The sequence below is a fragment of the Suncus etruscus genome, chromosome 8 (genome assembly GCF_024139225.1).
Source record: "Suncus etruscus isolate mSunEtr1 chromosome 8, mSunEtr1.pri.cur, whole genome shotgun sequence".
NCBI classification, from domain to species: domain Eukaryota; kingdom Metazoa; phylum Chordata; class Mammalia; order Eulipotyphla; family Soricidae; genus Suncus; species Suncus etruscus.
Genome location: NC_064855.1, coordinates 20940074 through 20955388, shown reverse-complemented (window position 1 = coordinate 20955388; position 15315 = coordinate 20940074). Strand labels below are relative to the sequence as shown.

Below are 15315 nucleotides of genomic sequence, written 5' to 3'. Positions count from 1 at the left end.
TTTTTAATTCAATTACCAGCCCTATTTATCAGGGTGAGGGAGCATTCTGCTGTCGAGAGTTAAATCTGCTCTTGCTGACGTCAATGGAATTCTGGCTGCCAGTCCCCGGTGTCACCAGTTCAGCCAGCACAAATCAAATTGCTGGGTCAATTCTTCATTTTAAAAGGAAAACATCCTAGTACTCAGGGTTTCTCTTTTATTTTTAGCCAGCTAGCCATCCAACCGGCCAGCCATCTTGCCATCCAGCCATTAACATCCCCTGTGAAGCTCTAGTCTCAGCCCACTGCCAGTCCCTTTTCTTTTTTAGAGCAGCTCTCCAGCTGCTACTCTGATTCCTCACTCAGTTCCCCTCTCCACAGCCCTCGGCTTCAAACTGGTCTTCCCCTTACTGGCATTCTTCAATTCCATAGGGACCCTCAGAACTCCCTCACGGCTTCATTTCTTCTACAGCCAACAGAGAGTCCCATATCCAGCCACTTAACTACTTAAAACGCTGCTACGTAGCAAACATGTGACTGTGCTTCAAGATTCTTTAAAGAGAAGGAGTGAAGGACAGTACCCTAATATTCAGTAAGTAAGGCAGAGGTGACCTTTTTATTTTTTTTCCCACAAGAGAGCAGTGGACAGAAAAGCTACATGCCCCTTGTTGTTCTAGGATGCTGGTCCCTTGAAGACAACTTTAACTGCTGTCTTCTCCAGCTTTTATAACAGAAACATAGAAAATACTCAAATAGTCTGTATATGAATGAGTGTGCCCTGAGCAACTAGTGTCTCCCTTTCTTCTGGCAATGTCCATCCCCTTACATGGAAAAGAAAGTATCAAAATATGAAGATTTTCTCTTTATTTTTTTCTCTCTTCCCAAATAATTCAGTCTTCAAGCCAGTAAGGGTAGAACAAGAACAGGGGACCCCTCATTTGCAGGCTATAAAGCAAAACAACACAGTGTGAGAATAATACCCAAAGACCATAGAAACAAGGGCAAAGAGGACTGGACCATGCTAGAAAGCTTGCCACAAAAGAGTAGGGGAGTGCAGCTATGACAGAGAAGGGACCATTATGACAATAACAGTTGGAAATGATCACCCTAAAAGAACTGGGTGCTGAAAGGAGGTAAAATGATAGGTGTGATAGCCTTTCAGTAACAGTATTGCAAACCATTGCCTAAAAGGGAAAAGGGAGAAGAGAAAGAGAAAAAGAGAAGAAAAGTATTTGCCATAGTGGCAAGCTGGTGGGGGGAGGGTAATGGAACATTATATGACTAAAATGTAATGCAAAAAAAAAAAAGCCAGTGAGGGTAGAGGAAAATTTGCAGAGGCCCAAGGGAGTTACAACACAGAGAAATGTTGCAGGCACCTATATTAGCAGAGCAAATATTAGTGCTAAAGGTCAAGTAATCTCTCCAGGTCTCAGTTTCCAAGAACTGAGTAACTGTTACCCATGTAACCTGTATACCTTATTTTCAGGAGCCTATTCAGTAGACTTTTGATAGTCAAAAGTGCATTCAGGGTTTTGATTCTATGGGAGAAACTTCCAGGCATCCCTGGAGTGTAACAATTAAGAAGCTACTGGAATGTCTGCACCATAAGCGTGCATGAAATCCTAGCATGACTCAATTCAAATGTGTGCTCCTGGCTGCCATCAGACAGGGCATCACAACCTCCTAACCAGTTACCTTTAGCCAAAATTCAGAGTGAGGGAATTAAGAGCTGCTCTTGAGCAACCAGCTTTTGCTGACCTGCTACTAGGGTGGCTGAGGAAAAGCTCTTCTGGTTTTTTTTTTCACGTGATGGCTTCTAAGAAAGGTAAGCTGCAGGTCCCATTTAGCATTGCTATGAAGAAGACACTAAACAGTGGTCAAGAAGGTGTTTGTGCCTATTCTTTTGACCCTCATTTGTTTTTTGTTTTGTTTGTTTTGTTTTGTTTTTGGGCCACACCTGGCAGCGCTCAGAGGACCATATGGGATGTTGGGATTCAAACCACTGACCTTCTGCATGCAAGGCAAATGCCCTACTTCCATGCTATCTCTCTGGCCCCCCTCATTTGTAACTAATAGAAAACATGGACAAAGGGCCCGGAGAGATAGCACAGCGCCGTTTACCTTGCAAGTAGCCGATCCAGGACCAAAGGTGGTTGGTTCGAATCCCGGTGTCCCATATGGTCTCCTGTGCCTGCCAGTAGCTATTTCTGAGCAGACAGCCAGGAGTAACCCCTGAGCAACGCTGGGTGTGGCCCAAAAACAAAAAACAAAAAAAAAATAGAAAGAAAAAAAGAAAACATGGACAAGGAATAAGTCCAAACAAATAAGCAAAACAAACCCAACAATTACTCCTTGACTAAAGAAGGGAATAAGAAGCTTCTGAAGAAATGCTCATTCCACCATTTAAAAAATTCTACTCTGGCAATAAATCCGGGTCTTTTTGTTTTTTGTGGGGGAGGTGTTTGGTTTTTGTTTTTGTTTTTGGGTCACACCTGGGGGTGCTCAGTGGTTACTTCTGGCTCTGCACTTAGTAATCGCTCCTAGCAGACTAGGGGGACCATATGGGATGCCAGGGATTGAACTCAGGTCCATCCTGGGTCGGCTGTGTGCAAGGCAAACACCCTACTGCTGTGCTATTGCTCTGGTTCCTAATAAATATTTTCTAAGACCCTACTCTTCAGTTGTAAAGAATTCATAAGAGATATGGTACAAACTCTTTTCTTTTTTAACTTTTTTGGCTTTTGGGTCACACCCAGCAGTGCTCAAGGGTTACTCTCGGCTCTATGCTCAGAAATCGCTTCTGGCAGGCTCGGGGGACCATATGGGATGCTGGGACTTGAACCACCGTCCTTCTGCATGCAAGGCAAATGCCTTGCCTCCATGCTATCTCTCTGGCCCCTGGTACTAACTCTTAAGGAACATAGCATTAAGGCCGATGGAGATGTGAGTGGCTTGATCTCGGCTATCTAGAAACAGTAGCAGCCCTGAATGCAGGGCTTAATCTGCCCTTAATCTACCCCTTAATCTGCCCAGAGCACAGACAGCCTTGAGCCTGACTCCATATTCTTAGGAAGGAACACATTCTCCAAGCTTCAAAAAGAGAAAGAAAATGTTCATTTTTCTTAACATGTCAGCAGAGCTCAATGAGATTCCAAAATCTGGCCAATCTGGTAGCTCTGCCCAGATGAAGAAGAAATGGGTCCCCAAAAAGTATCAAGCAAAAAGGAAAGAACCAAGTGAGAGCAGAAAGAGATCAGCTGGAGAAATAGTACAGAGGGGAGGTAACTTGCCTTGCATTTGGTTGACTCTCGTTTGATCCCCAGCATTCCATAGGGTCCCCCTGAGTCTGGCCAGGAGTGATCCCTGTGTGCAGAGCCAGGAGAAAGCCCTCAGCACAGCTGGGTGTGCCCCTTAATATTTTTTTTAAAGTATAAGAGATCAATGAACTGAGTAAGAATGATCCCAGCACAGAGTCTGAGTTCTTCTGCATCAAAGCCCTCAGTACTTTGACAGAGATAAAAGAGTGAGAGGGCTGTGATTGATAGGTAGGGAAAGACACAGCACTTCAATTACTAGTGAGGAGGGAGAACGACTTCTACCCAAAGACCTAAACACCAGATGAGACATGTCAAAGTGCTGGCCTGCAACCAAATCCTGCCATGGGGTGGAGTCTCCTTTCCCACCTGGGTAGTAAGGGGCTACAGATGGAAACAGCCTGTTGGACTATTTTGCTCACCATCTGTCTCTTCTGCAAGCAATCTTTAAAGAAAGATGGGGGAGAGGGGGGAAGAGAACAACTTCAAGTTATCCAATTTGGAGGGAGAATGGCATCAAAAGAGCTATGATGGCCTTAAAACATTCCATAAATTCTTTGACACTCCTTCCATCAACAGGAAAAAATTTTAATTCCTCTCTCCTTGGACATGGGCAATTCAAGTGGCTTGCTTTCAATGAATTGAATGGAATGTGAATAAGACTGTGTAAATTCCAAGTCTTGGTCATAAAAGAAAAAAATATATGGCTTTTGGAAGTCTGCCACTATATTATGAGGAAGCTCTGGCCACGTGGAAAGTCTCAAGTAAGTGTGCTGGCTGAGAGTCCCAGCTGAGGTCTAGCCAAGAACCAGTACCAACTGCTAGACACATGACAAAGCCTTCAAGATGTGCATCCCAACTACCATCTGACACTTGGTGCCTAAGAACCCAGTTTCAGAATGGTCTCTATGAATGAGTCCAGATCCCTGAAAGATGGGAATAAAATTGTTTCATACCACTATGCTTGGATTGACTTATATAGAACAGCTGTGGGGAAAAAAAACCTTTCCATTAAGTTTACAGTTTACAGTAGTAGGTAACTCAATTTGTCTTCTGGCCACCTTCTAGAAAGAAAGAAAAAGCCCTGCTTACAAAGAGATGTGGGGCTAGCGGAATAATGGTTGGTATGAGTCAGATTACCAGATCAGGCTAACAAGGATACAGATGTCCATGTTTGATCCCCAGCATCCTATATGGTCCCTAAGCCCACCAAAGTGATTTGAGTGCAGTCAATAGTAACCACTGAGGGGCCAGAACAATATGCTGCCCAAAGGGACCCAAAAACCAAAATAAAAAAAGAATAACCACTAAGCACAGTTAAGTAAGGCCCCAAACAAACACATAAACAAAAACATACCATAATCCAGTGTTCCTCAAACTTTCTCCAACCATGGACCCCTTCTGACCTTGTTTCCTTCTTAAAGTCCATCCTGTCCTACCTCCCCCCAGTCTTGTGCTGTAGCCCCAAATTAAAATGATTCTCACTTGTTGCTCCCTTGGACTATCTTATGGCCCCAGCTAAAAAACACTGCCCTAACTACTTTAGAATAACATACTCTGGGGCCCGGAGAGATAGCACAGTGGTGTTTGCCTTGCAAGCAGCCGATCCAGGACCAAAGGTGGTTGGTTTGAATCCCGGTGTCCCATATGGTCCCCCGATCCTGCCAGGAGCTATTTCTGAGCAGACAGCCAGGAGTAACCCCTGAGCACCGCCGGGTGTGGCCCAAAACCCAACCCTCCCCCCCCCAAAAAAAAAGAATAACATACTCTGATCTCTGCTTAACTTTATAAAAACAGCCAGGTAGAGACAATGAGACCACAGGGAAAGAAAGGTGCAGTAAAGGTACCAGACATTAAGAGATGGCTACAAAGTGATTTTTTTGGGGGGCCACACCCGGTGATGCTCAGGGATTACTCCTGGCTATGCACTCAGAAGTTGCTCCTGGCTTGGGACCATGTGGGACGCTGGGGGATTGAACCGAGGTCCGTCCTAGGCTAGCGCTGGCAAGGCAGGCACCTTACCTCTAGCGCCACCGTGCTGACCCCACAAAGTGATTATTTAAGTCTTAGATCTTTACATATGGATCCTTGCATATGGATCCTCTCCCCAACTAATGCCAGGGGGTTTCCAGTCCTCCTTTGTGCAGAAGACTGACCCGAGTTGGATCCCTGGCACTCCATATAATTCCCTGAGACTGCCAGGAGTAATCCCTGAGCACAGAGCAGGAGGAAGTCCTGAGCATATATTGGGGTGTGGCCCCCAAACAAACATAAAGCAAAGACTCCAATATTAGCAAAAGAACGGACTAACACAGAGATTGCCAATCTCTCCAATAGACGCAGAATCCTGTTTAAGTGAGTCCCTTAGTACAGGCCTGACTTATCTTCCAACAATTTTAATCAAGACATGCTTCTTGGGGCCGGAGAGATAGCATGGAGGTAAGGCGTTTGCCTTGCATGCAGAAGGACGGTGGTTCGAATACCGACATCCCATATGGTCCCCTGAGTCTGCCAGGAGCAATTTCTGAGCCCGGAGCCAGGAGTAATCCCTGAGCACTGCTGGGTGTGACCCCCCCCCCCAAAAAAAAGACATGCTTCTTCACACATGCCTAAATTTGCACCAGTTAAGACTATTGAACTAATAATCTCAGGTTGTTTCTCTTTGTAATCAAGTTTCCCCTCAAAACCAGTTAAGATTTATTTTAGATCAGGGGTTTCAAACTCAATTTACCTGGGGGTCGCAGGAGGCACAGTTGGGGTGATCCTTGAGTGCAAAGTCAGTAGTAAGCCTTGAACATTGGGGGTGTGACCCAAACAACTAAAACAAAACAAAACAAAACAAAATTCCTCTAGGGCAGGGCCACAAAATGTTGTACGGAGGGCTGTTTGCGGCCTGTGAGTTGTGAGTTTGAGACCCCTGTTTTAGATGTTACTACCCTCACATTGAATTTTTGCCCCAGCTGGCATGCTCCGAGTTTACTAATCATACCTGGCAGTGCTCATGGGACCATAGAAAGCTGCGTGCAAAGCAGGTGACTTAACTCCTGTACTGCCTCTCTGGTTCTCAAACTATTCTATCTGCTTCCCTTTCAGACAGCTGAGACCAATCACTACACCAAGAAATGTCAGCAAATTAAATCACGAAGTAACTGTGGCAAATACACCTGGCACAGGGGACTGTGAGCCCAGGAAGTCACCTCCATCTCTGAGAACAAGCCCCTGGGCTCTGGTTCCATCACAGCAGGACCCTGCAGTGTGTCTAGAACAGGCCCTCTTTTACTTTCACAGCGTTCTGATGTGTATGAGAGATGAGAGATCTCCACTTCAATGCTAACCAAAACTGAGGAGTGATTTAATTTCCTTTAACTGATCCGACAGGCTGCTTTTTATCTTTCCACATATGCTCCTGATTTCTTCTCATGGAATTCCAGAAGAGACTCTACCCATTTATCACCCTCAGTTTCAGCTCACGCTCAGGAGGCCATCACAGTGCACAGTAATCTCCAGAGCAATGCACAGGAACTTTTCCTTTCTTTGAAGTTTCAACACATTTGCTATGGCTGAATGCCCTTTTTCAAGTTGCTTCCACACGTTTGTAATGACAAAAGCTGTCAGTAATTCAAGAACAAAAATCTCACTTTCAGAACTGCTTCACCTGCTGGCCTCAGGACATAAGACGACTCAGGTGGGGAGACATCTCCCCACCAACTCCTCTGAGCACCCAGAATGTTTGTCTTTAAAGCAGGGAACACAAGTAGTAAGAATCTATTGATCTGCATGGTTGTGTATATAAGGCCAACCTCCCATGATGCTGTGAGATTCCAGAGGGCAAGAAGTTTCATCACATGACACCAGATTCACTCCCACACCGGACACAGATGACTGGATGGGCAGTCAGTGGATAATGTGACAATGTTAGAAACAACCTCAGTGTGAACAACAATCAAGAAAACAAATTTAAGTTTAAAGGAATTAAGTGTTTAAGAAACTTTAAGTAATTAAGTAAGAAAAAGTTACTGAAAATTAGGTTTCTAAAAAGGCCATGGGCTAGTAGATCACAGATTTCTCACTTTCTGATAAACCTCCTTCCTTAGAAAAAGCTAGACAATAATGAAGCTGACAGCCCTGTCCAATCTGAGGTCTAAGACACAAATCTTCATGACATGCAAACAGTATCATTATTTCTCATTATAGAATTTTCTAAAGTACCAAAACCAGAAAATGCAACAGCACCAGTGAAAAGACTTGTTGGTGTTATGTCACCAGTTCAGAGCGACAGGAGTGACTCACAGAACTGATGGCTTGGTCAGACCTACTGGCCCTTGTCAGTTATGCAAGAAGCTGCAGGACTGATAGCTACAAATGACTGTAGCAAACTGGTCAGTGGGGTTCTATTGTTTATGCAGTTAGATTAATATACACTAGGAAATGCCGAGGAAAAGAAATAAGAAAATCAGCATAATTTCATAATCGGAAGCAGCCTGCTAATTAACAGAAAGGCATTTATGTAATGTTTCAGAATGTAAACACTTTGCTGGAGAGATAGAGCAGGGGTTAAAGTATGTGCCAAGCATGTGGCCAATGTTGATTGGATCCCTGGCACCACGTGGTCCCTACCCATGACTGGGTAGAGCCTTGAGACCCTTGAGCACCCTAAGCAGGGTGGTCTCCTAGGGGATTCCCAGCAGTGAAGGCCTGAGCAATATCAAATTCTCAGGACCTTTTATTGGTTTGGAAGATACTGGGAGCCTTCTGAGCATTACCTGGAAGGTCCCCCCAAAATAAAAATAAGCAAACAAAAGAATAAACATACTCCTATCTGCTCTTATTTCAGCTTTATTAACTTACCCTTACAATGCATAAGGTGATAACTGTTTTATTGATGTGGAAAAACTGTACTTTGCATATCTGTGTGGGGAGAGAGGCTGGCAAACTATCAGTGACATGACGTGCGACTTTCCAGTTCTTAAATCCACTGAGTTTCTTTATCAGCAACTGGTCATGAAAATAATGCCCTGAGCACAATTTATGGGAAGTGGAAGAAAGACCTCCAGAGACCTTGTGGCCTCCCCTTCGACCCACACCAGAGCTGTGTTCCAGGGGCCAATGGCACAGGACGATGCAGCAAGGGAGCATGGGAGGAGGTGAACTTAGGGTCTGGTATTTCTAGCAAATTCTTCTTGACTTACAAAAGCTTTTGATCATTTGGGAATATCCCAGTTAGAGAAACAATTTATATGAAAGCCAGTCTTCTTTTTTTTTGTGTGTGTGGGGAGGTGTCGTGGGAAAACATAGAGCCACATCCACTGACTGGTGCTCAAGGACTACTCCCCACTCTGAGTTCAGGGGTCACTCTTAATGGTGTTCAAGTGAACAAATGCAGTACCAGAAATCAAATGTGGATTGGCGATATGCAACGCAAGCATCTTTACTGTCCTATACTGTTTCCTCAGCATTCAGCACTCCACTCCTAATGTCGCAAAGGGAACATTTTGAAGCTTGGGAATGTTGTCAAATTCTGGCATCGGAAATCTGGCCTGCCCTGCCCCTGGTACAGTCTTGACCTCCTGAGTCCATGTCTCCTTTGCAGCTGAGCTCCCTCCTCCAGTATCTCTCACCTCTTCAAGCAGGAGTCCTCTGATTTATTTCTGGGCCATCCTTCACCTTCTGGTCACTTCAATCCTCGCAGCAGGGTGATCTCAGGTGTCCACCCTCCAGATCCCCCTAGTTCCCCTGGGCACCCAAAATGCTGCCTCCTGCCATGCTGTGATCTCTCAGGTAAGACAGAGCTCTGTGATGATACCAGTAAGGCATTGGTCTTTTTTTTGTTTTGTTTTGTTTTGTTTTTGTGCCACACCCGGCGTTGCTCAGGGGTTACTCCTGGCTGTCTGCTCAGAAATAGCTCCTGGCAGGCACAGGGGACCATATGGGACACCGGAATTCGAACCAACCACCTTTGGTCCTGGATTGGCTGCTTGCAAGGCAAACGCCGCTGTGCTATCTCTCCAGGCCCAAGGTATTGGTCTTACTTACATGCTGTCTGCTAGCTTCAGGGAGGTGCTCAATCAAGATTTACCAAATGAGTCCATTTAGGCCTTATTAATGTCCTGGACTCTAGAGTCAAAGGAAATGGGGGTGTTTAGTGGTAGGCAGCTAGCATCCTTTAGAGCTGCGGTCTCAAACTCAATTTACCTGGGGGCCGCAGGAGGCAAAGTCAGGGTGATCCTTGAATGCAAAGTTAGTAGTAAGCTTTGAACATTGGGGGGTGTGACCCAAACAACTAAAACAAAACAAAACAAAACAAAAAAAGTTCCTCTAGGGCAGGACCACAAAATGTTGTATGGAGGGCCGCAAGTTTGAGACCCCTGCTTTAGAGAGAAGCCCTCACTGCGTGGTCTTCCAACATGGTTCCTGTTCTGACTTGCCATTCATAGAGGGTCCAGAGGAGAGATGCTCAACCCTGAGGTCACTTGCACAACTATGTGGTCACACCCAGGCATTCTGTTTAGCTTGGGAGAGTTGGGAAGGCAAGTGGGTTGGCAACTGCTACTAACATCTGCTTAGCCCTCAAGAGATTTCAGAGTGTCCAACAGGAAGAGCCCAGCACAGGTTCCTTCACCCCATCTCAAGAGCTCTCAGCCTGTATGTCAGCAGCTCTACAAGAGAGCAAGCAAAGGGGGTATGTGAGTATAGTGTCCTCTTAAAAAATCCAGAAAAAGGAGGCCGAAGAGATAGCATGGAGGTAGGGCATTTGCCTTGCATGCAGAAGGACAGTGGTTCAAATTCCGGCATCCTATATGGTCCCCCGAGCCTGCCAGGAGCAATTTCTAAGTGTAGAGCCAGGAGTAACCCCTGATCGCTGCCAGGGGTGAACCCCCCCAAAAAAAATCCAGAAAAAGGGGCCGGAGCGGTGGCACAGGCTCTAAGGTGTCTGTCTGCCTTGTGCAAGCTAGACTAGGACAGATCACAGTTCGATCCCCCAGCATCCCATATGGTCCCTGAAGCCAGGAGCGATTTCTGAGCATAAAGCCAGGAGTAACCCCTGAGCGCCACCTGGTGTGGCCAAAACAAAACAAAACAAAACAATCCAGAAGGAGAGATGGGTACATAGCTCAAAGGACTGGAGGCCCTGAGCTGATCCCTGCATTGCGGATCCCCTGGCCAAGAATCTGAGTCTCTAGTCCAGACCTGTTCTGGGCTCTAAATGCAGCTGCCCACTGTTCTCCTGGCAACCTACCAAACACTGAACAACAAACGTTACTCTCCTCAATGCCTCACATCTGCTCCACTTGAAGTCTTTCTGTCCAGAGAAGGTTAGAAAAAGCTTCTTTTGACCAGTTGCTCACATTAAAATCCTTGGATTCGTTGTTAGCTCCCATCTTCTCTCACTCCAGTGCTAAATGTTTCCTATGTCAAGCTCTGCCTCACTCCCTCTGCTGCCTGGCCCCATCTTCTGCGTGAACACTCAAGGCTCTCTCAATGGGTCTCCCTGCTTTCGTGCCCTCTGTTGTTCTCAGCACAACGCCCAAAATGATCTTATTTACTTTTTTGAGTGGGGATCCAGAGGCCCACAGTGTTATGTGACAGTGTGAGCCTGACAGTCCAATGTTTGCACCTGTAGGTGTTAGAGTTCACTAGACTCACATCCAGTGATGTTCAAGGCAGCTTATGGTGCCTGGGTATGCCAGGGAAATACTCCACTCCTGAGTTACCTCTCAGCCCCTAAAATGATCCTTCTCAAACAGTAGTCAAAGTTGGGGACATTGCCCAGGGGTAAAACATCTGTACTGCACATGTCTGAAGCCCTGAGGCCCATCCCTGACAACAGAGAGCAAAAACTAAAGCAGAATCACACCAAGCCTTTGCTCAGCAGCCTCTTGTGGCTCCTTCTGACCAGTGATTCTCACATCATATTAAAGAGCCAGAGAAGCCTGGTCTATAGACTTTCTCTCATGAACACCTAATCAGGTCTGAAAATAATAAGAGACAAACTTCTACATCCTCTAAGGACATGGTCAGTCTTTGTCACAGTATCAGATCACTTGGTTAAAAGAGCTGAAGTTGGTTGCTCAGAATAATATCAGTATTATCAATATATTTGTTTGTTTTGGGCAATATCCAGTGGTGCTCAGAGCTTGCTCCTGGTTCTATACACAGGAAAAATTTCTGGTGGGGCTCGAGGGACCTTATGTGGTGCCAGGGATTGAGCTGAGCAAGTGCCCTATCCTACCTGATGCACTCTCTCTCTTTCAAGTTTTTCCCTATGAATCTGCTTTACTTACATCCCTTTATTGGTTTAGATATCAAAATATACTCTGCATTCATTCTGGTGTCTAGAAAAGGACAAACCCCCTTTTAGATTTGCCAGGACATTATGTAAGAATAGAAGACATATTTGGACCCAAATAAAAAGAAAAAGATGGCTACTAGAGTCAACTCAGAACTATAATTCATGCTGGATTCCCATCTTTGTCCTGGTGTACCCCTTAGCACTACATCACCTACCTAGAAGCATCAAGGAATGGTCTGTGGGCCAAGCTGATCCACTCTTCGCTGTTGGCTGAGTATTTTGGTTCCCGGGGTGCTTCTCTCATGGTGTCCAAGTCCACTAAATAATTGCATTTGCTGATGTTGATCTGCAATAGAGAAAGACCGACTCTTCAATAGTTTTCACAAACATCCCTTTAGGATGAGGAATATCAGTTGGAATTCTAAGATTTCCCAAAGAGGCTCAAAGTATGGCCTTCAAGTCCTTGAACAATGTTACTCATGATCCCTACGTTCAGGTGAGTAAAGGCTTGTTATTTGGACTCTAAGAGGTGATGGGGAGGATGGTTTGGACTCTTAAGTCCTCCCAAACCCGCAGACACTTCTGAAACTACAACTAGTCCACAACCAACCTTTTGGAACAGCAGTCTTCTGCTCAGTACTGCTCTCCCCAATCAATCACCCTTGAGTCCTGACTGGAAGATAAGCACAACCAACCTTTTGGAACAGCAGTCTTCTGCTCAGTACTGCTCTCCCCAATCAATCACCCTTGAGTCCTGACTGGAAGATAAGCCCAAACACAAAGGAGGAGGCCTGACTGTGTGAGGAGGCCTCACTGCTACAAGAGTCATGAGAGGCTGCAGCATGCCTTACTACTGGTACAGAAAAGCATTATCATCCCCATCAAGTTGAATAGAGCTGCTTGGGAGCAAAAGCACCTGCCTTGCATAAGTGAAGCCATGAGTTAGATCCCTCATGCTGCCCACACATGCTTAGAGAATAGTAATCCTGGGAACTCTGCTATCATGATTCCGGGTCCCTCAGGTCACTTGCAGTTGGGTATGTGTGAGCATCACAACCCCTGATGAGCACCGCAAGAACTGTGGCTGGGAGTGTGCTGGCACTGCTGCTAAAGGAGCATGACCCAGCAAACACTGAAGCCAAATGTGTAAGCCCCACAACCCGATGACTAATCCCCCAGCTACAGTTCATTTTAGAATATAATCACATTCTTCCTCTCAGGCCAAAGCCATTGGACTATTTGGTAGTCACAGGAAAAATTGTTTGTTTGTTTTTTGGGGTCACACCCGGTGACGCTCTGGGGTTACTCCTGGCTATGTGCTCAAAAATCAATCCTGGCTTGGGGGATCATATGGGACACCGGGGGATCAAACCACGGTCCGTCCTAGGCTAGCACTTCACATCACCACTCCATCCCCCACAGGGGAAAATTTTAAGTCTCCTTAATTTTATTATTTATTTTTTTTTTTTGGTTTTTGGATCATACCTGGCAGTGCTCAGGGGTTACTCCTGGTTCTAAGCTCAGAAATTGCTCCTGGCAGGCTCAGGGAACCTTATGGGATACCGGGATTCAAACCACCAACCTTCTGCATGCAAGGCAAAAGCCCTACCTCGATGCTATCTCTCCGGCCCCAAGTCTCCTTAATTTTTAAGAAGCTTTAACCAGCATTCAAATTGATAAAACAGCAGTCAGGGCACTTGCTTTACATGCAGCACACCCAGGTTCAATCCCTGAATCATATATAGTCCCTTGAGCACCACACCACCAGGAGTGATTGACCTCTGAATGCAGAGCCAGGAGTAAACATTGAGTACTGTCAGGTATGGCCCCCCAAACAAAACAAAACTAAAAATAAGTTTTAACTCTTTAAACATTGAGACAATACATTTCTATGAGATTAAATAAAAACTCAAAGATGAAGGCTGGAGAGATACTATGGGGTTAAGGCACATGCCCTGCATGAAGTAGGCCTTCGTCCAATCCCTGACAACCTATGGTTCTCAGAGCATTGTTGGGAGCAACTTCCAGCCATAAAACAGAGAATAGGCCCTGAGCCTTGCTAGGTGAGGCTCAGACCAGCCTCCTTGAAAATAACAAAAATCCTCAAAGATGGAAACCATCACTAAATGTGGTCAGTTTACCAATGGTCCTCAAACTACAGCCCGCGGGCCACATATTATATTTATTCCCATTTTGTTTCTTCACTTCTAAATAAGATATATGCAGTGTGCATAGAAATTTGTTCATAATTTTTGTTTTTACTATAATCTGGCCCTCCAACAGTCTGAAGGACAGTGAACTGGCCCCCTGTTTAAAAAGTTTGAGGACCCCTGGAAACAAACAAACAAAAGAACTCTCTGGAGAAGAAAACTATTATTATTCACTATTATAGTTAACCTGCCAGCTCATTTACATATATTTTTGCTAAAGTCATATCAAAGATGATAAGATTATTATCTTTATTATAACTGAAGAAGGCAAAACTCAGACAAGTAAAATAAATTCCTTTCTTTTTCAAAACAAATGCATCAAGCCTGTATAATGTCATAGGCATAAAGCTAGCGCTAAGGATACAGACTAAAATAACTAAAGTCGAGTTCCCATCCTGAGAGAACTTACAGATCTGACTGGAATCATAAGAGAAAGGAGCTAGAGCTATATTTGTCCCAGGTCGACGTGACCGCAGAGACAGAAGTGTCAGGACTGCCAGGGAATGACTCTGTCAAGGCCGGGTGTGGCTCAGAGCAGTACAAGGCTGGCATGCATGTCCCTGCAGTGTTCCCAGCACCGGCAAAAAACAAAAGGCTGAAGCAGAGGGAAAAGTCCTCTTAGGAGCTCATCTGAGAAAAACATTTCATCCTAATTTAAGCCAAAAAGAGGCTTCCTAGAATGCCAAGCTTCACGAAAGAACACTGGAACCATAAACTAGATCTACAGCAAATGCCAATGCTGAAGGGTGAAGGTTTTGCTTTGGGGTGACAAGTTATCAGATGCTTGTTATCACCATTCTAATCAATGTGGTTCCAGTCACCAGGGTAAGATAAGCAGAAACAAATGGCAGAGGAAATGGGCAAGGGGAAAATGTGATTGGTCTTCACAGACCGGCTTTGGGGTTATCCATAACCAGAGGTTTAAAAGGCAAATAGAAGAAGACCATGGTCATCTCCGGCTCACAGGAAATTCTGTCCTTCCCCAACTCTTAAGTCACAGCAATGTACTTATTCTCTCCCAGCGCTATTTATACGTAAAAAGACTCCGGTCTCACATCTGTCTCTACATATGGGCTATTCCTCCAGGGGCGAGAAAGCACACGGAGAATTGACGTCAGCCCCAATTCCATTCCACATAAGTCTCTAAAAATGATCCTTTGCATAAACACTTCAGGAAGCAGCCTTTTTGGTCTGAACACCCACTCTGAAACTCCAAAGGACTTCTAAAACTTGAAACAAGTTTTAAAAAGCTTTACAAGCGCCATGTTTCTGTAATCAAATAGAACTAATAAGGGACTGAACCTCTGGGTGAGAATTCTCAGAAAGACATTCAATAGTTGGCCCTGGCCTGGCCTTTTTTGAATCACAGATCTGATGATGTAAGATTCGGGGCTCAGGAATGCCCTGTCAGCTTTAGGCTCCAAGTCACCCAATCCATATCCAAATGGCACTTACAGTCACAGTTTTAGAAAGCTAACAAGGCAAGAAAATCATACTGCTTGAGATATTAATCCATTCATAAA

At 45.0% G+C, this 15315-nt stretch overlaps 1 protein-coding gene across 1 annotated transcript in view; it reads right to left on the bottom strand.

The window, feature by feature from the left end:
• Window positions 1-15315, bottom strand: part of ALG9 (ALG9 alpha-1,2-mannosyltransferase) — a 78401-nt gene that overhangs the window by 3547 nt on the left and 59539 nt on the right. Inside the window, exon 14 of the mRNA XM_049778644.1 lies at window positions 11798-11928. Within this exon, the coding sequence (XP_049634601.1) occupies window positions 11798-11928 (131 nt within the window). The remainder of the gene's footprint in view (window positions 1-11797; window positions 11929-15315) is intronic.